General features: G+C 45.1%; 1 protein-coding gene across 1 annotated transcript in view; it reads left to right on the forward strand.

Annotated features, from left to right (window-relative positions):
* The window catches only part of DNAJC11 (DnaJ heat shock protein family (Hsp40) member C11), a 126,049-nt gene that overhangs the window by 25,904 nt on the left and 80,345 nt on the right, over nt 1-19,800 (forward strand). Inside the window, exon 2 of the mRNA XM_083162954.1 lies at nt 16,878-17,007. Within this exon, the coding sequence (XP_083019080.1) occupies nt 16,878-17,007 (130 nt within the window). The remainder of the gene's footprint in view (nt 1-16,877; nt 17,008-19,800) is intronic.

Here is a 19,800-nt window from a genome sequence, read left to right on the forward strand (position 1 = left end):
TGACCAGCAAAACGAATAACACTATTTTGGTGCAAAATGTCTAGGTCAGTGGTAGCCAACCCTAGCCCTTGAGAGCTACCAACAGTTCACATTTTCCAGACAACCTAGCTGCTGCACTCATTAATCACTGACACATTTTAAAATATACACAGATGGAGCTAATTAGCTCACTTGTGATTCTGTGAGGAGACCTGCAAAACATGCACTGTTGGTACCTCTCGAGGACTAGGGTTGGCTACCCAAGGTCTAGGTCATTCCTAAAGAGCAGGGGTTCTCTAACTCTGTTCCAGGACCCCACACAGGTCACGTTTTCCAGGTCACCTTACAGGTGCATTCATTACTCATTGACACATTTTGGTACTGGTTTCCTAGCACGGCCACAGCGATTTGGATCTCGGGCATCGCAGGTAAAAAAATCGCGTCGGTCGCATCGCATGCGGGCAAAAAATCACATGCGATGCGACCGACGCGATGCCCGCGATTTTACATAGGGAACAATGTAAAATGCCTCAATTGACCCAATTAAACATAGGGAACAATGTTAAATGGCCCACAGACCCCCAAAATCCACCCTGAAGTGTGAAATGGCCCCCCAAACAATTGTTAACGCCACCCCACGATCAACGTCAACCCGAAGCGTGGCGAGGGGCGGCGGTACGCGTCCTCCGACCTTTTCATACCCCCACTATCCACGTCGGCGTGGAGTTGAGAATACAAAGTGTGGCGAGCGCACCGAGCCCGAAGCGTGGCAAGCGGTCGCGGATACCTTCACAGGTATCCGCGTCCCCTCGCGGGCTTCACAGGTATCCGCGTCCCCTCGCTGCGCTCGCCACGCTTCGGGCTCGCTGCGCTCGCCACACTTTCTATTCTCAACTCCATGCCGACGTGGATAGTAGGGGTATGAAAAGGTCGGAGGACGCGTACCGCCGCCCCTCGCGGGCTCGCTGCGCTCGCCACGCTTCGGGTTGACGTTGATCGTGGGGTGGCGTTAACAATTTTTTGGGGGGCCATTTCACACTTCAGGGGGGATTTTGGGGGTCTGTGGGCCATTTAACATTGTTCCCTATGTTTAATTGGGTCAATTGAGGCATTTTACATTGTTCCCTATGTAAAATCGCGGTCATCGCGTCGGTAGCATCGCATGCTTTTTTTGGCCGCATGCGATGCGACCGACGCGATTTTGACCTTTTTAATGCATTTCAATGGCAAATCGCGGTCATCGCTAATTATTTCACTTGGGATTCTGTGAGACCTGCAAAACATGCACTGTGTGGGGTCATGAGGAGTGAGTTTGAGAGCCTGTGCCATAGACCAGTGGTTCTTAACCTCGGTCCTCAAGAACCCCCAACAGTGCATGTTTTCCAGGTCTCCTGGCAGTTGCACAGGTGCACTCATTATTCACTGACACATTTTAAAAGATCACAGGTGGAGCTAATTAGTTAATCTGTGTGGAGACCTGAAAAATGTGCACTGTTGGGGGTCCTTAAAGACCGAGGTTGAGAACAACTGCCATACATGATCTGCCATCTAGACACAATGGAGGCAGCCATCTTTGAAATGGCACTTGTCGTTGAACGTGGTCTATCGTTTCATATTAATACCACAGTCAAATATGTATTGTCACCTGTATGCAGATTTTTGCCCATGTTTGCTGTTGGGTCATCCTTATCTTGGCACTTGGGGCCTGATTCACGATGACTTGCAATTTTGCAAGTTTTCGGCCCCACCCCAATGTTTTGCAAACTGCACATGCGCTATTATGTTATGCACATGTGCAATCTCCCTTTGCATAGGCATGAGAACCCCCAGCGTTCTCTGGGCGTGCCTACAAAAAAACGGTGGGTGTGCCCAAGAGAATGCTAGGTGTCCCTATGCGAATGCAGGTCACATGCCGTCAGCACCCGCCTCATTCTCAAGTCGCATGCTGCAAATATAGGTCAGTCAACACCATGCGAGTGGATGCCTAGCATTACGGCGGAGATGTTCACGCGGAGTGGGGGCGGGTATTTGCTCACCAGCCGGAACGACGTTAGAGGCTCGCTTAGTAATCTTCGCTGCTTAGCGAGCCTTACATTAGGCCTTTTGTAAATGTCAACGAGTCTAGATCACCGTTGCCGAAGAGCGATACAGAAATGATTGTAAACTTGGCGTAAAGTTTGCAATAATTTAATGAATGCAATTATCTGATTGGCTTCTTTAATCAGCCTTATGATGTCATTAAAATCTTGCATAACATCTGCCTTCTGGCGCGGCCAAGTCATATTGGTCTGAATCCGTATCAATAGTTTAAAATAAATTGGAGGATAAATACTTCTATATTCTACAGAAGGACGAAGCGTACTAATTCTCTGAGCAGAAGCCTTCTCTCCTGGCTGCCGGTAATAGCTATTCGGCTGTAAATTCTCACTACAGTCAAACGCACAAAGCCGTAAGGGTTACAGAGTTAAGATGAGTAACTCGGTTCTAGATTTTACAGACAGTTATTATGTGTTGTATTGGAGCTAACACAAGGTTGGTGTAAGGGGAAAAGATCTAAAAAAAAATAGCTCCACATGCTTCCACCTAAAGGTAGTATTAAGACAACAGAAGGCAGCATTTGGACAATGATCTAAGCAGACAGGACATTATATTCTTCTCTCGCCTCCTGTCTGGCGATAGAACCCATGGTCCTGGTATCGCTGTGATGCTGGCATACATTTCTGGAGTGAAATAGGTTTTACAGCCATGCAGAATTGTACTGGTTGCTAGGGGCTTTATGGAGCTTAAAGGGTAGAACACACCAGAGTTCCATCCTTTTGTTGCATTGTCAAAGTTAAGTTTTTTTGAATGTTCCATAACCGTCTGTTACCGCGATAATCACAAATATAGACGTATTTCGGTTTATTTTTATTCTGGTTATTAGCTAGGACAGGCTGCTGTTTTTATTATTTACGGTTATGTACAGTATTGCAACACATGGATGGATGCAATCGAACAGTCACTGTTCCGTTAAGTCTGCTCCGTAAAGTGAACTATCTCATTTTATTCATTTAAAATGAAACTTTAAAGGCTTTTGTTTGTAAAATGTACAGATACCTATTTGCAGTTAAGCAGAGAAAGAAGTTTTGAGTATTCTAATGTACCGTATACATTACAATACTCTAGTACCACTTTCACACCGCAGCCATAGCACGTACATTGCATTTTCTAAGAGCTTCAAACCGGTTTTAGCTGCAGTGTGGAAGTACCACTGTGAATTTACTGAGTACAAAAGGGTGCCGGAGGACTCACCGGCAGTCATTACCCCGGCATTGGAATCCTGACATCTAAAAGCCCGACACACGGGCAGCGGCAATTCTCCCTCTTGGGGGTCCACGCCCTCCGTAGAGGGAGAACAAAATAGGTGGCATGCGCATCGAGCTACTATGCCTGCAAGGGGCTTCGTTACGCTCCCCCTGCGGTCTGAGTCCGGGCAGTCGGGATTCCGACGTCGGGCTAATGACTGCCGGAATCCCAACTTGTTGGGGTTGTTATACCACACCCGTAAAAAAAAAGAAGGATTCTGAGGTTCTGAGCCGTTTCATTGCGCATGCTTAGACCCGATATTTACAACACATGACTCTGCAAATGGAGGTGATGGGCTGTCTCTCTACCTGATGACACTATCTTGAAACAGGAAACAAGAGAAATACATTGGAAGTAGTGGAGAAGCATTGCTGGCATATGTCTACACTACAGAGCATACAGTTATGGCAGCATGGGCTGATTAGGAGGGGAGGGAGATGCTTAGAATAAGAGGGGGAGGCAGACCTTGCCAGGCATCTACCAAATCTTCTTTTAAACACCTCTAATCACTTTATGTAAGTCTTATTTTTATTCTATGTTTATGCACTTTATTAAAAAAAAGTCCTCATTTAAATTTAATTGGAGTTTATTCCTCTTTTTTTGGCAATCACCACTGCACAAATATTGGAGTACACTTGTGGACTCACTTGGGGGACCAAACAAAAGGTCCAATCTGGGTATCAGCTGGGAAGATCCCGGTAACCAGCTCAACCAAGGAGGGTCAACAGTAATTTGATGAGCACTATTTTCTTTATTACATGGTACGCACAATTGAAATATAAATCACGGTGAATTCACTAATCTACTACACTATAGAGCGCTGTTCTCATTATTTTTAATATATATATATATATTTATATATATATATTATATTGTAGAAAACAATATGGCACACCACTTTAACCATCAGCTGCGAAGTGCTGTAGCCACATACATGTAAACTTTGTAGATAATAAATAGAAGCCAGCACATCCAAATTCTTTTTGCAGAAGAAAATACTTTATATAGAATAAGGCAAAAAAATCCATACAGGTAGAAAGAGGCTCCATGGGACAAGTGCAATAAATCCAATACAAATACTTATGGTCACAATGATGACACGCCATGGAGGTCCTTGGGTGGATTACTTATGCCCGACGGCCGTTTTGGTGGGGTCTCACCGTCATCAGGAGCATGAAAAAAACATTCCCCAGACCGGATATATATGCTACAAGTAGTTAGTGTCAAAAGGCAACATCTGCTCACCTGGCCAATATATATATGTATATGTATGTGTGTGTGTGTGTGTGTGTATATGTGTATGTGTGTATATATATATATATATATATATATATATATATATATATATATATATATATGTGTGTGTGTGTATGAGTAAGCCCGCTCGAAGCAAATGCTTTGAATGCTCATCTGCTACCTTGTGATTGCCTCATATGTGAGAGAGAGCAAGAGATGTAGTTTCACTCACTGCCAGCAGATGGCAGTGTTTTGGAGACACAGACCTTAGACTCAAACTCACGACCTCTGTGACTTGAGGCAGTCATGTTAACCATTGTTTACTTTGAGGGCAACCTCTCATTTGCTTCTTTTATAGCTGTTCCTGCAAACAATAATGTTAGTTGTATGAAACCTAGTTGGCTTTGTTCTAGATATAGTATTTATAATTCTACTCCTCATCTCTATGCAGTGAAGTACAACCAGAGTCCACTCTACGGACCACAGTGACATTTTTTGCAGAGACTGATCTGTTTCAAACTTGCTGGATATGGAGAGAGTGATCTGTGAAGACAGAGATTGGCGGTAGGATCAGATAGGGACTGGGGGTGGGGAGTTTGTGGGCTAATAACTGTTACAGCTCAAATTTAAAATAGTCACAGGTAGATGTACATTGTAAATGCCAGCATTTTGATGGGCATTTAACTAGTACAGAGAAAATGAATCAAGTGCAAAACACATATTAACAATTCCACTGTGGTACAGTTGCGGGGGCCATGGTAAATCTAAATAAATGATCACTGTGTGTAAAATGGCATAGTGCGCGCGTTGTGTAATATATCTGTATCAGAAGGTACTTCGGTGTTGAGCCACCTGTATAAAAGCACAGGACACCAGCAGAGTGATTCTGTCTACATTTCCTGAAAACGGAGGAACTGACGATGCGTTTCCTGCTATCGCTAGCTCTTCATCAGGGGAAGACAAACAAGAAGAGCTCCTGATAGCTTGAAAAGCTTTAGGTTGGATCCTTTGCACTTACCTGTGGGCCTGTCTCACCCAATCCTTTACTCCTTGGGAGCTATTGCTGTGCTCCGCTGTGTACCACCCACAACATAAGCTCCGCCTTTTAAACATTTGCCACTTTAAAATTACAGGCCGACACACAAGAACTGCACCTGTATGATGCATGCTATTGGATAAGCCCCCGAGTCTTTGTTTTTACGTGCAAGTGTTCTTCAAACAATTACACTTTATTAAAACCTTTCTGATAGCATTTACAATATTAACAGAATGACGTCTAAAGCATAATGGGACTTCTGCCTAAAATAGTCTGCTGAAAACCCGGTTGATATTCCGCACAATCCATATATGATCTGCAGTTGCATCATAACTTCGGTGGCGCATGTGCTCTGGAGCTGGAACTAATAGAATTTAAGCCATTTAACCGAAAAATCTCTATCTTGTTTTCTTAATGAAAGGTATAATTCAACGTCTCCATCCTCTAACTTTAAAGATGTTTCCTTATTCTTCCCTGTCACACTTCGGAAATCTCTGCTCGTCTCAATCATACCGGTTCCTGTTTGTAATGAATACAAGAGGCCGTGCGCGCATCAAGTTTATTTAATATGGTAGATTGCCAAGGAGTGCTCAGGAACCTACCGTGTTTTCCTGAGAGATGTACTGTGCTTGCACTGAATATTTTGCTTATAAAATATTAAAAGAAACCTACTTCTACCGCAGGCGTTTTACACAGGCAGGTTAAGCAGAATTAAGCTTTGTCTTGTCTATGGAAATGTTGATTTTTGTAGACTGTAACAACAACCTTTGCACTGATGGTATACATGGTGTGTACGTGTGAGGGCATAGCTGTATGATGCTATAATGACTTGCCGGAGGACAATCTACGGCAGGGCTAGACAAACCAGTCCTAGAGATCTACCAACAGGTCATGTTTTCCTGGTTACCTAGCTGGTGCACAGGTGCAGTCATCACTTACGGACACATTTTCGAAAAATGCTGCATTAATTCCTAACCAACACATTCTACAGAGCCAATGGTGGCCTGGAAAATATGTTCTGTTGGTAAATCTCGAAGACCAGTTTGGCCACCTTTGCTCTAGACTAGAGTAATCAATTTCTATAAATCAAGACGTAGCAAATGGAATGAAGAATAGACCCTGTTAGTATAGATTGTTTGCCTGATAAACATTTTTTCATATGTATGTATCTCTTGTCAGTTAATGTAAATTCTAATACTGTGATTGGCTAGATGTTGGTCTAGTCCTGTGTCTGTGCTAGTGGGCTAAATGAATACAGATTAAGACATTTATTATATATATATATAACATAAAACACAAAAAATAGACTTTTGTTTACGCTAATAGGTAACAGCAGCACTCTATATTTCTTCCCCGTTAGTGGAGGAAGAGAGAGATAGATAAAGAGAAAGTATAGAGTGCGCTAAGTAGTGTCCACCACCTTTTACACAATTCAACGGTAGACCAATCAAATTAAAAATGTATTCAAATTTTATTTAACAGACTTTTAGGTTTTATTGATTCAGTTCTTCCAAGATGGAATGATACCAGACGCGTTTCGTCATAAATGACTTCATCAAGGGAAAAGGTTTTCTATACCATAAGATACAGGTTTTAAGGCTGAACTATAAATGGTATCTCCACTTTGTGATGATTTTATTGTATATGAAAAACACTTTTTTCCAGCAGGAAAAACGAGGTTCAAATATAGCACAGGAAAAATTATCCAACAGAAAATGTGCAGTGACCTGAGCCTGTAGCCCGTGTCATATGCCTCCCTTGTCTGAATTATATATATTATATATATGCGACTGACTGTCACAATCCTCCGATCCCCAACACCCAGGCGGAAATTGGGGCTATTCAGCAAGTATTAAAGGTCTCAATTCACTGACCCCAACCAGAAAATGGTCCAGATTGACAAATGATCATGGAAAGCGATCGTGCTGGATGAGGGAGGGGGTCGTTAACAATGCGCGGGAGCGTGCCTCGTTAACGAGGCACAGCGCACACACTGGACGATATTGTTCACAATATCGTTCAGAAATCCCTTTCTGAATGATATTGTGACCAATATCGTCTAGTGTGTATGTGCCTTAAGAGAATTAAAAGTACAAGAGGGGAAGAGAGACCTGGTCTTGAGAGGTCAAGGTGCATCCATACAAGGCAATAATGTTAATAATGTGCACGATAAGGAGCTACGTTAACAATATTTTCATTCATGGAGCAGGGAGTTAGGATAAGTGCTGAATGCTTTGATAAAGAGGAGGGTCTTGAGAACACATTTGTTTTTAATGCAGACAATATATTTTCTTTCCCCTCTGGCACATGGAACTACAGTTTCACCCCGTAACATTTAGCCACATCAATTTTTTTTTTTTTACCCAAACTTTAACGTAAACCTTTTTACTTTGAGGGGATTCGGAATACAGTGGGTTGAAGAGATCGTCCATTTCTTCTTTAATAGGTTACGCCTTGGGGCAGCCTGTGGTTCTGGAAAATCAAAGGTTTGAAAACGCCCCGTTTGCCATGAAAGATTTCCTCGCTCTCTGCGTGTAATGCTGACATCCTCAGCAAAGGCTTGCTCGCACATTCCCACTCCTGCAGGATAAGCACAGGCTATAGGAGAAGTCTGTTTATCGTCTCCAACAAATAAGGGGATTTAAACGGCTTTCGGAAATCTTTGGTTCAACCTTCATGCTTGGCAGAGATTGGGATCTGACAACTGAGGCACTTAAAAGACACCGAGCACAGGCGCCGTTCCAAGACCTGAATTATTGTTTAATGGCGGCGTATTATAGGCACCGATACTCCCCCTCCCCTTTCCAGTGTATTAGAAGTTAGCAATGCAAATAGGAACTTTCATTTTGCATACATCACTGTCACTTAGATGTATTTAATTAGATTACATTTTATTGTTAAGAGTTAAGTATTCAAAAACTATTTAGAAGTAACAATAGACCTTCAGGTTTTTCCTTGCGGTTCTTGCAAATAACCCCCTCAACCGGTTATTTTGTGTCCCTTCCCCCCCCCCTCCCCCAGGCTACTGCGATTTCACCCAGTATCGAGCAAATAAATCAGACCAAATCGCATGTGTTTGACATTCCCCCCCCCCGACCTGATGCGCATCGGGTCGGACCCCAGAGATTGAACGTCCTGCACATAAAATCTATCGTATTGGACCCATAAGCGGCACATTGCGGTGCTTTTTAGCACCCGTGATATATTGGGTCTAATTCCATAGAAGCTTCACCACTGGCACACACCAATGTGCGGGTCTGGGCGGCAGGTGGCAGGCAGCAATGAGCATCGGCAGAATAAAAAAAAAAACACTTTCAAAAGACTGGCTGGCTGCTGATTGGCTTAGAGTGTTCTTTTGAAGTTTTTTTGGTACTTGTTTCCTAGCACAGCCACAATCGCGGACATCGTGTGTCATTTTTAGTGGTATACGACGCGATGCCCCCGATTTTCCCATTGAAATGCATTGAAAATAGTCAAAATCGCGTTGGTCGCGTCGTATGCGGCTAAAAAAGCCTTAAATGGTCCAGACGCGATGCCCACGATTTCCCCAATAGGAAACAATGTTAAATGGCTCAATGTACCCGCGATGCCCCCGATTTCTCATAGGGAACAATGTTAAATACCTCAATTTCACCAATCATCATAGGGAACAATGGTAAATGGGCCAGAAAGCCCCAAAAACACCCCAGAACAGTGAAATGTCCCCCCAATAGTACTTTACGCCGCCCCACGATCAACGTGAACCCGAAGCGTGGCGAGTGCAGCGAGCCCGCGAGGGGCGGCGGTACGCGTCCTCCGACCTTTTCATACCCCCACTATCCACTAGGGCGTGGAGTTGAGAATAGAATAGTGTGGCGAGCGTAGCGAGCCACCGAGCCTAAAGCGTGGCGAGGGGACGCGGATACCTTCACAGGTAAACGCGTCCCTGCGCGGGCTTCACAGGTATCCGCGTCCCCTCGCGGGGCTCGCTGCGTCGCCACGCTTCGGGCTCGCCACACTATTCTATTCTCATCTCCACGCCCTAGTGGATAGTGGGGGTATGAAAAGGTCGAAGGACGCGTACCGCCGCCCCTCGCGGGCTCGCTGCGCTCGCCACGCTTTGGGTTGTCGTTGATCGTGGGGTGGCGTAAAATACTTTTGGGGGGACATTTCACTGTTCAGGGGTGTTTTGGGGGGTTCATGGCCCATTTAACATTGTTCCCTATGATGATTTGGTGAAATTGACCCATTTAACATTGTTTCCTATGGAAAATCGGGGGCATCGCGGCTAAATTGCGGCATTTAACATTGTTCCCTATGGGGAAATCGCGGGCATCGCGTCGCGACCATCGCACACGATTTTTTTAGTGCTTGCGATGGCTGCGATGCCCCCGATTTTTCCTCACGATGCCCACGATCATGATCGTTGTGGCCGTGCTAGGAAACAAGTACCGTTTTTTTTTTTTTTTTTTTTTATTCTCCTACCCCCCCGCCACTGCAGCAGCTTCTTGGGAGTCTTTACATGCCATAAATCGCATGTAAAGATGGCGCATCAAGTGGCAAATCGTAAGTGTGCCCTCCCGGGGAGCTGCAGGGGGAGCTCAAGGGGAATTTGAACTAGTGTATTGGGGCCTTTACACTAAGTCCTCACCCAATAGTGCCTACACCTAAAATCCCCCCCCCCCTTTCCTACCATGACCCTAACCTGCCCCGGCATACTTACATTTGGTACGCCGGCTGTCGGTATTCCGGCATCAGCATACGAATGTTTTCGTAGTGCTGGTGTTCTAATGGATGTCTGACCGTAACCCATTGGAGTATCAGGTTGCTGTGTTCTTTGTCACTGCAACTGGAATTAACGTTCTACGTATGAGTACAGAAAAAATCTTTCCTCGTTGATCCCTGTCAGTCTATTGTGGTCTGTTGTTGGGAAGAGAGGGTATACGGTATAAAATATTGGGCCCACGACCTTCGCTATACAAGTTAAAGACCTTATCTAACATTTTATTGAGCATGATATTTGTGAAAAATGAAAGTTCACGGCTAACACTTAATCAATAGCACATTAAGCCATTTGTAATTAATTTGATTAAAGAAAGTCGCTGTTGAGCGGAGGCTATCAAAGTTGCTTTAGTTTTCCTGGACAAGCTGATAACTTTGGGTTACATTTCATTAACATAGCTGTATCAGTAATCCCGGGCCTATATATATAAAGTAGCAGCAGAATAATAGAATGCTTTATTAGGAGCCTTCCAAGGTTGTTGATGAAATTCTGATATGTGGAAAGAAGCTCTTTATTGTGCGTGTGTATTTGTTGGTTGTTTTTTGCTTGCTTGCTTGTTATTGTGGAGTCTTTTTGAAGATTTTCTGCCTTTCAAGTTGTTGTAGTACATGTTTTGGAAATAATTTATTTGTAGGTTCTTGGCTGATCAGTGTGGTCAGAGGCCCTGTGTAAGCTCATTAACCCCTCTCGTATAGCTGCCAGCAGCAGCACAGACTTCTGGGGGGATACAGGGGGAATTCATTAAACTTCCTTTTATGTTTTTATTTTAAAAATATTATGCAGATTTGTACAACGAGGTGATCATGGGATAAGGTCGTTAAGTCGACCCTATTAAGGTAGACAAGTATTGGGTCGACGACTGAAGGTGGTCAACGTGGGTAAGGTTGACACAAGCATTAGGTCGACAATGGGATGGTCAAAAAGTTGACATGAGTTTTTTTAATGTGCCGAGCCATGGGAGGGGACGGGGTACACTTAGGCGGTGTCTATGTCGACTGTATCGAAATTCGTGAGAAAAAAAGGGATAAACTCATGTTGACCTTTTTGACTGTAGACATAATTGCTTGTTTTGACCTTCAGATCATGTCGACCCAATGCATGTTGACCTAAATTGAGTCTGCTCAATGACCCATACCCGTGGTCATGACACGAACAAAGTTACATTCAAAGACCTAAACCAGAAAGTCAAGTTTTCCCATGAGCTTACAGTTTAAAATGCACGGGGAACACGTGATACATAGGATAATGGACTAACCTTTGTAGCTGCCGGTAGGTGAAACTGTGGAGATTATTTGCTAAGATGAGAGTTCTACAACCAATTAAATTCTATCTTTTGTCTTCTAGAAGGTTCTAATAAGATAATGAGTTTATTCTGACTGGTTGCTTTGGGCAACATCCCATCTTAGTAAATAAACCCTGTTGGCGCTAATAATGCACATTTCCATGCAATTACCGGTGGGGCACTATTGTTGAAATGACGGGATGAGATACAGAAACCAGCCTCGCCAAGCAGGGTACCGTCTCTTTTGCAGGAATGTGCATCCTAGTCACAATGTGATGCTACAAGACCGATCCACGTGATTTCAGACTCAGCGGCACACCGATACACAGGTGTCACATGTATTCATAGACGAAGCACGACAGAACTTGGCCTATAAAAAACACCACAACCTTTGTACACAGATTCAGACTCGGTCACACACAGATATACAAGTGTTGCATATCAATTTAGTCAATGCATTGCAATTAAGACACACATTGACGCGGCAAAGGCGATCAGCGCAAGCTGAGCTGCACAGGATGTGGTGTGCCGGGAAGGACTTTTGGTGCAGCTGCAGCAATAGTGTATAAGGACATATCTGTGGCATGGGCTGATCGAGGAGGGAGGGGATATTGGGGAAATTTCCCCTCCCTCCTAGTATTGTGTGACCGTAATACAGTGGTGCACAAACTGTGTGCTGTGGCATCCTGCGACACTTGCAGAGGTACCTTGTGTTGGTGGTCCAGAACCAGTTCAAATTATTATGCTCAATGTATTAGATAAACCAGTGCTGGTAGCTGCCAATTATAAAATATGTGGCCAAACAGAATCAAATATTGCTGCTCAGCACATAATTAGCCTTTTAAAGATGATATGTAAACAGAATTTACTTAATTTTATATATTTGTCAATCATTTGAGACAGAAAACAAAACCCGGGAATTACCCTGGCCCAGGAGGGTAGACCCAGGTTTTTTTTCTGTCTGAAAGGTTCAACTTAGGTCTAAATTGCCAGGGCTTTGACCCTGGAATTTACCAGGGTTTTCACCGGGGCCTTCATTTCAAAAACCCAGGTCGCCGGCTGTCTGAAAGGGCGCGCGACCCAGGTTTTTGGGATTAATACACAGAAAGGCACTGTGTAGATGCAGCCGGGAGCAGGAGATGGAGGGACGCGGCAGCAGCAGCCGAGAGCAGGTGATGGGGAGCGACAGCACACTGCAGCGTAGAAAGGTAGCTTGGCGATGGTGAACAGAAGGCTGGACGAGGCTAGTTAGGAATGAGACTAGCCTCCTCTCCTCTAACCCCCCCCCACTCGCTCTTGCCACCTCTTCACCACTCCCCCTGTCCGCCCCTCACCTCACCCACCATCACCTGGCTCATGCTATCTTGCCCCCATCACCTCATTCCCTCTCACGCCCCCTTTCACCTCACCTCTCCATTAATTGGGCTTTTGTGTGAAAGAGGTCGACGCAGGAAATTTCTGGGTTTTTTGTGCTGTGTGAAAGGGGGTTAGAGCTTTTAGCTGAGTCTTACCCAGGTTTTTGCATCTGGGAAATGCCTGTGCAGTGTTCCCGCTAGGCTGTTTTAGCGGGGCGCAGTGCCCCGCTAAAACAGCCGGCTGTCTGTCCCGCCTGAGTGCACTTGTGAAGCCTAGTGCTGCCAAAGATGGCGGTGCCCGGCGCTTTTCCGGCAGCTCAGGGGCGTAGTCACAGCCGGGCAAGCCCCCTTCAGTGATGTGGTGGCTCGGACACGCCCTCTTCAGTGATGCGGCGGCCTGGGCACGCTGCCTTTAGTGACGTGGCGGCCCGGGCACGCCCCTATTTGTGACGCGGCGGCCCGGGCACGCCCCCTTTAGTGTGTCGGCGTGCCCGGTCCGACCCTCTTAAGCTGCCCCAAATACACCAGCGCCCTGCCCCATTTGGTTCCTAGAAGGAACACTACCTGTGTTTGTGGTTTTTCTGTCTGAAAAGGGTATAAGAAAATTTTCGCATAGGGTTGCCATGAAAAAAAAGATTGGGAACCTCTGCTGTAATAACTATGCCCTCCTGTTTGTATTCAACTTTATGACAACTTTACCAGATTCAGAGATCTTATGTTGATTTTGCTGTCTGCTACAGTCTAGATCTATTGAGTGCTGAGTAGCTGAAGAGCCTGGGCACTCGACACCCCCTGGGCAGTGGCTACTGTACTTTGAGGCAGGATTTATAGTTAAACTCCCCAGGAGGCTCACATACAATTTGGCAATTTGATGTGCCATTTTTTACATGCGATAAATCACAAGTAAAACAAGGGAGCTGCAGCGGGTGGTGAGGAGGGGGCGGGCAGCGGGATCTTCAGGTGGCGGTGAGGAGCAGCAGGGCGGGTGCTGAGCGCTAGCGGTGTTTAGCAGGACAGGCAGCGGCGGGTATTAGAATATTAAAATAACCTGTCAAATGACTGGCCGGCCTCTGATAGGCTGAGAGAGAGCACTTTCAGCCAATCAGTGGCCTCCTTTCTGAGCGGTCGCTGATTGGGAGAGGTCTCAGCCAATCAGAGGATGGCTAGTCATTTGACAGGTCATTTTAAAATTCTAATACCTGTCACCGCCCATCTTGCTGAACACCTGCTAGCGCTCAGAACCCGCTGCTCCTCACCTCCCGCTGCAATACCAGCACCCGCCGCCCTCTGCAGCACCAGCTGCAGCACTAGGTCGGACATGATCTTATGTGCAGCCCATCCAACCCCCTGATCCGGTCCATTGCGGACGGGACCGCGCATCAGATCAGATGTCACACACATGCAATTTTCGACTGATTTTTTTCCTGATATATCGTCCCAAAGTGCTGAAATCGCCACAGAATCGCAAAGTGTATGGGCACCTTAAGACCTTACTGGTCCTTATTTATTCCGTGTCTTCTCTGAATCTTAGAAAGTCTCATAACCGAAGACCCAGTTTATGAACTGTTATTAGAAATAAAATCATATGCGTTTCTCAGGGGGGTGCATTTGCCTTATTAATTTCAGAGAAATCTTCTGAAACAGGGACTAAGGGCCTTATTTTAGTTCACTCTTTCGAACAAAGTCCTTCTTAGATGGACAAAACCATGTGCACTGCAGGTGGGGCAGATGTTACTTGTGCAGGGAGAATTAGATTTGGGTGGGGTTTTACTTCAAAGTGAGATCTATATTGCAGTGTAAAAATAAACATCCAGTATTTACCCTACGCAGAAACAAAATAACTCACCCAAATCTAATTCTCTCTGCACATTTTACATCTGCCCCCCTGAAGTGCACATGGTTTTGTCCATCTAAGAAGGATTTTGTCAGAAAGAGTGAACTAGAATAAGGCCCAATATCTAGGGACATAACAAACAAGTGCCTTGGGATGTTATTTAGTGACTGCAACTGGCAGTGAGATATTTGACAGATGCTGGTTTACGATCAGTGAATATCTGCTTCCATGTTTACTGGAATGTAACATCGTTACAACTGGCTGTTAAATGTTTTTGTCTGTTTTGTTACTAGATTACTGTGTTATTATGATGACTGTGATGGTATGCAGCATTTTGTAGCAGGTTTTGCACTTATTGCATGTTAGAAGGGACTGGCATGGAAAGTTGGCTCCTGGGCGCTTCCACATTGTTTGCGATGTGTGTAGACGTTGATGTAGTGACCTACTTGGTGAAGCACTGGACTGTGAAGTTGGCCACACCGTTCCCCAGTGACATTGGGCGAGTGCTGTAGCTCTACATATACCCAACTAGTGTTGTATGCATGGCGTTGCTGAATTGGTACATTAAATATTGATTAGTAAGGAGTGACTTCATGTGTCGTTCCCTATGCCCTTAAATGCCTCGGCCTACTTCTTGAGTAAAAACACATCCTATAAACCTTTTCACCATTAGTTATCTTACTGTTATAACAGGGCCAGCATTTGTTGGGTCACCCGAGTCTCTGGCTGACCTTGACCCTGTGCTGAACGCCCCCTACCCCCCCCCCCCCCTTTCCTGCATTGCAATGTCCTGCTCACCCCAAACCACCACCAGCCCCCACCCACACTGGGCCGCATGCATGAGACAGATTTTCTACAGTTATGGTATAGGATAAGTGATGGGGAGTCCTTAGCTGAATATGGTAGGGTATCCCCAGCTACACATTATAGGGGGAGTGAATTAATGAACCCCCTCATAAAAGTTTTTAGCCCTGATAAACTTCTATGAGGGGGTTCATTAATTCAACCCCCCCAGATTAAGGTCTGTGGGGGCCCTGGACAACAAAATTGTTCGGGCCTCCCCCTCTCACCCCTCTCCCCCCCCCCCCCCCTCCTCTCACCTCAACTAGTTCCCATCTGCCGCAGGGACCCTGCCGCTGACTGTCCAGACGCCGAAGGGGCCCCCTGCCCACCCCGCACTACCCAGACCCCAAGGAAGGGTTGCCTGCTGCCTGCCACCCACATGGATTGCGGGGGCCCCAGGGTGACCGCCCCTAGTTGCCCCTTGGTGGATCCGACACTGAGCCCTATCTGCTCCTACTCCCAATCTCTGTCTTCACAGCTCCCTCTCCATATCCAGCAAGTTTGAAACAGATCCCTACAATAATTGCTTTCACTTTCTGTTATGACATCTTTTAGCACACAAAGTTGTAATTTGGTCTATTGAGTAGCCTCTAGGGGTCATTGCCAGTGCTTCATCTCATAGAGGTGAGGAGTAGTTATTTTGAATGCATACATAGTGTTCATTCTAGCACTCGCTATCTTTGAAAATCCATGCAGTTCCTCTTCCCTGCCTGGGGTGTCGCTGTCTGCTGTGGTGTTTTTAGCACAGGTCTGGTTTGCATATCAGTGCTGATATACAGACCACACTGTGCTAGAAGCACTACAGCAGACAGTGACACCCCAGGCAGGGAAGAGGAACTGCATGGGTTTTCAAAGATAGCGAGTGCTAGAATGAACAGTAATACACATCTGTAGCAGCGGGTATCCCTTGTATATGTGTAATATCTATTGTAACATCAGTGGCCAGTTATAATCTCCGGTATAAAGAGTACAGAGTATTAACTGTGTCTGTGATCAGACCATCTACAGACATACGGTTTCACATTTGTTGAGCTCATTACTTCAGGAAAGGGAGTTCCTTCTCGGTACGCTATGCAAGAATGTATAATTCAATCCTTGTATTTTAATTATTGATCTTAATGAATCTAACCTGTAATGAAAGCTTATTAATGCAAACCATTCTGAAGACTTACTGACCCTTTAAGGACACGGCTTTTGTTTTTTAGGCGACCCAGGAGGAGTTGAAGGCATCGTACCGCAGGTTGTGTATGCTATATCACCCGGACAAGCACAGAGACCCTGAACTGAAAACACAAGCCGAGCAGCTGTTTAACCTTGTCCACCAGGCCTATGAAGGTCAGTGGATATTTAAGATTTGCTGAAACTGCCTCGGTGGCAGATATTGGATTTTCTTGCAGCCCTTGAATTGTGTGTCTGGCAGGAGAGACGTTCCTTTGAGGTTTTTCAAGATGACTGCTAGTTTTGCACCTTTTGTCTCACCTAGGCCTCTCAGATCAATATCTGCTTCTGGAAATTAGAAATCTGCCTAATTATTGAAATAATTATTTTCAAATGGTGACAGGTCAGTAATGTTCAGGTCGCGGACTTGGAATGCGAGCCATGGGCGGTAATCATTCAAGCAAATTAGGATTCATTAACCCCATGTCATCTATAGTTGTCATTCCTTCAAAATGGGGGTAGAAACAGCTAATTCTTTAGGAGAGTGTGATCTCACATGATTATATATATATATATATATTATATATATATATATATATATATATATATATATATATAGAGGAGATGGGGCGGCACTCCAAGTAAAGCACAGGTCCAGCAGGGATAGGGTTGAATCCAGCGGTGCCCTCCGTGACTTGAATCCGGTGCGGAGACAAGTGTATACAGCGTGAGGGGGGGGCGGCGGCACTCGCAGTTAAGAATAAACACACAACTAGGCAGGAGTATCCAACGTTTCGTGGCCGTGTCGCCACTTTATCAAGGTGCCATAAACAAATAAAAAATGTTAGTGAACTTACCTAAGTAGCCCTCGGTGCGGTCCGCGGCGCACAGCGTCCAGTCACATGGCGTCTGATGATGACCTCACACGTTTCTTAGACGTAGTGCGCCACGGAGGCTGCCTCAGGCACGTGATCTAAAATACATCAATGAAAAAGCAGAATTACACATAGTGGTTAAAATGTAAACAATGTTACAGCTGAGTGGTGTAAACATAGACATGACAATGAACCCGGTCCCAGCAGCGTCTAGATAGCACTAGATGTAGAAAAACAAGCTGAGCAATGCAGCTAACTGGAATATTTTAAACAATGTAAATAATCAATTTTATAAGTGCATGTCAATATCAGGACAGGGACAGCAGCATACTTATAAAAAACAGGATAAACCGAGGTTTTCATTCAAGCCTCGGGCGCCAGTGTATCTAATGTGTAGATCCAGCGGCATTCGGTTTGCAGTATAACCAGTGACCTGTAACCGCCACGGGGAAAAGGAGGCACATGGTCTATGATTCTATATCTAAGAGAGGTCAAGGGATGTCGTGCCTCTACAAAGTGTTTACTTACAGGATGCTCCCCATGACCAGCAGCTATGGCTATTTTTATATTTGAACGGTGGGCTGTAGCACGCTCTTTAAATGCCCTCTCGGTCTTGCTGACATAGTGTCGACCACAGGGGCAATTTAAGAGATACACCACAAATTTTGTATGGCAGCTTATATATATATTTATTTGTGTATGTCCATTTCTCACATACACGGGGGTAAGTTAACTAAGATGGGAGTTTTCTATTGAAGATGGCATGTGATTCTATCTACAGGTAGAGTTTCCCGTATCCGGAGATCTGTTATCCGAAATATTCCAAAAACTTTTTTTTTTGAATATGTATGATTTTTTATTTCTCTTCTGGCCCTTTTTTCATACTTACCAAGTTCCTCGATGTCCACGGCGGCCTTCAGGAGCTTCTTCAACGGTCCCAGGAGTGCATTGCGCGGGTGCGCTAGTGACATCACTGGCGCGCCTGCAAACTCGCGCCATGCACCCCTGGCACCACTGAAGAAGATCCTGAAAGCCGCCGAAGATGCCATAGGAGTATCGGGGGGGGGGGGGGGGACCAGGTAAGTATGTAAAATAAAAAAAATAACGTAATAATCCTTATCCATAATGGTCGTGAGATGAGGGATACTCAACCTGCATTATCTTCTAGAACAGGGATGGGGAACCTTTGGCCCTTCGGCTGTTGTTGAACTACACATACCAGCATGCACTGATACAGTTTTGTTATATGGACTTTGCTAAAACTGTTGCAGGGCATGCTGGGATGTGTAGTTAAACAAGAGCTGGAGGGCCAACACTTGCGTTCTCTCTCATTCACTTTCTCTGTATTGTTTGCTGTCTCTCGCATACTCCATATGTCTTTAGCTCAACATTTTTATTTCTCCCTTTTCTTTGCTCTTTCTCCATTCCTCCCATTCTTTTTTCTTGTTCTCTTTCAGTGGTATACTTATTTATTTACAGTTTCTTATATAGCGCAGCAGATTCCGTTGCGCTTTACAATAGATATATATAATTACTAAGGAGCTGGTCTATAGAAGTGGAGATGTTGCCCACAGCAACCAATCAGATTACAGTTATTATTGTACTATAGAAGGTGCTAGATAAAGATGTAGAATCTGGTTGGTTGCTATGAGCAACATTTCCACTTCTATAATCCTGCACTTTAGTAAATATACCCGGTACTTATGTAGTAACTGGGCTGCCGATTTTGAAATCGGGTCCATCGCATCGCATCGCACCCGACCATATCGCATGCGATGCGATGCGATGGACCCGATTTTTCCATAGGAATCAATGTTAAAATGGACTGAGTCCATTTTAACATAGAATTCAATGGGAAAAGGGGTCCTTTTCATACCCCTACTATCCAAGTGGGCATGGAGTTGGATATAAACCTGTGGCGAGCGTAGCGAGCCACCGAGCCCGAAGCGTGGCGAGCGTAGCGAGCCCCGCGAGGGGACACAGAATACCCTCCCCTCGCGGGGCTCGCTTCGCTCGCCACGCTTCGGGCTCGGTGGCTCGCTACGCTCGCCACAGGTTTATATCCAGCTCCATGCCCACTTGGATAGTAGGGGTA

This window comes from Crinia signifera, chromosome 19, assembly GCF_055691185.1.
Source record: "Crinia signifera chromosome 19, ASM5569118v1, whole genome shotgun sequence".
NCBI lineage: Eukaryota > Metazoa > Chordata > Amphibia > Anura > Myobatrachidae > Crinia > Crinia signifera.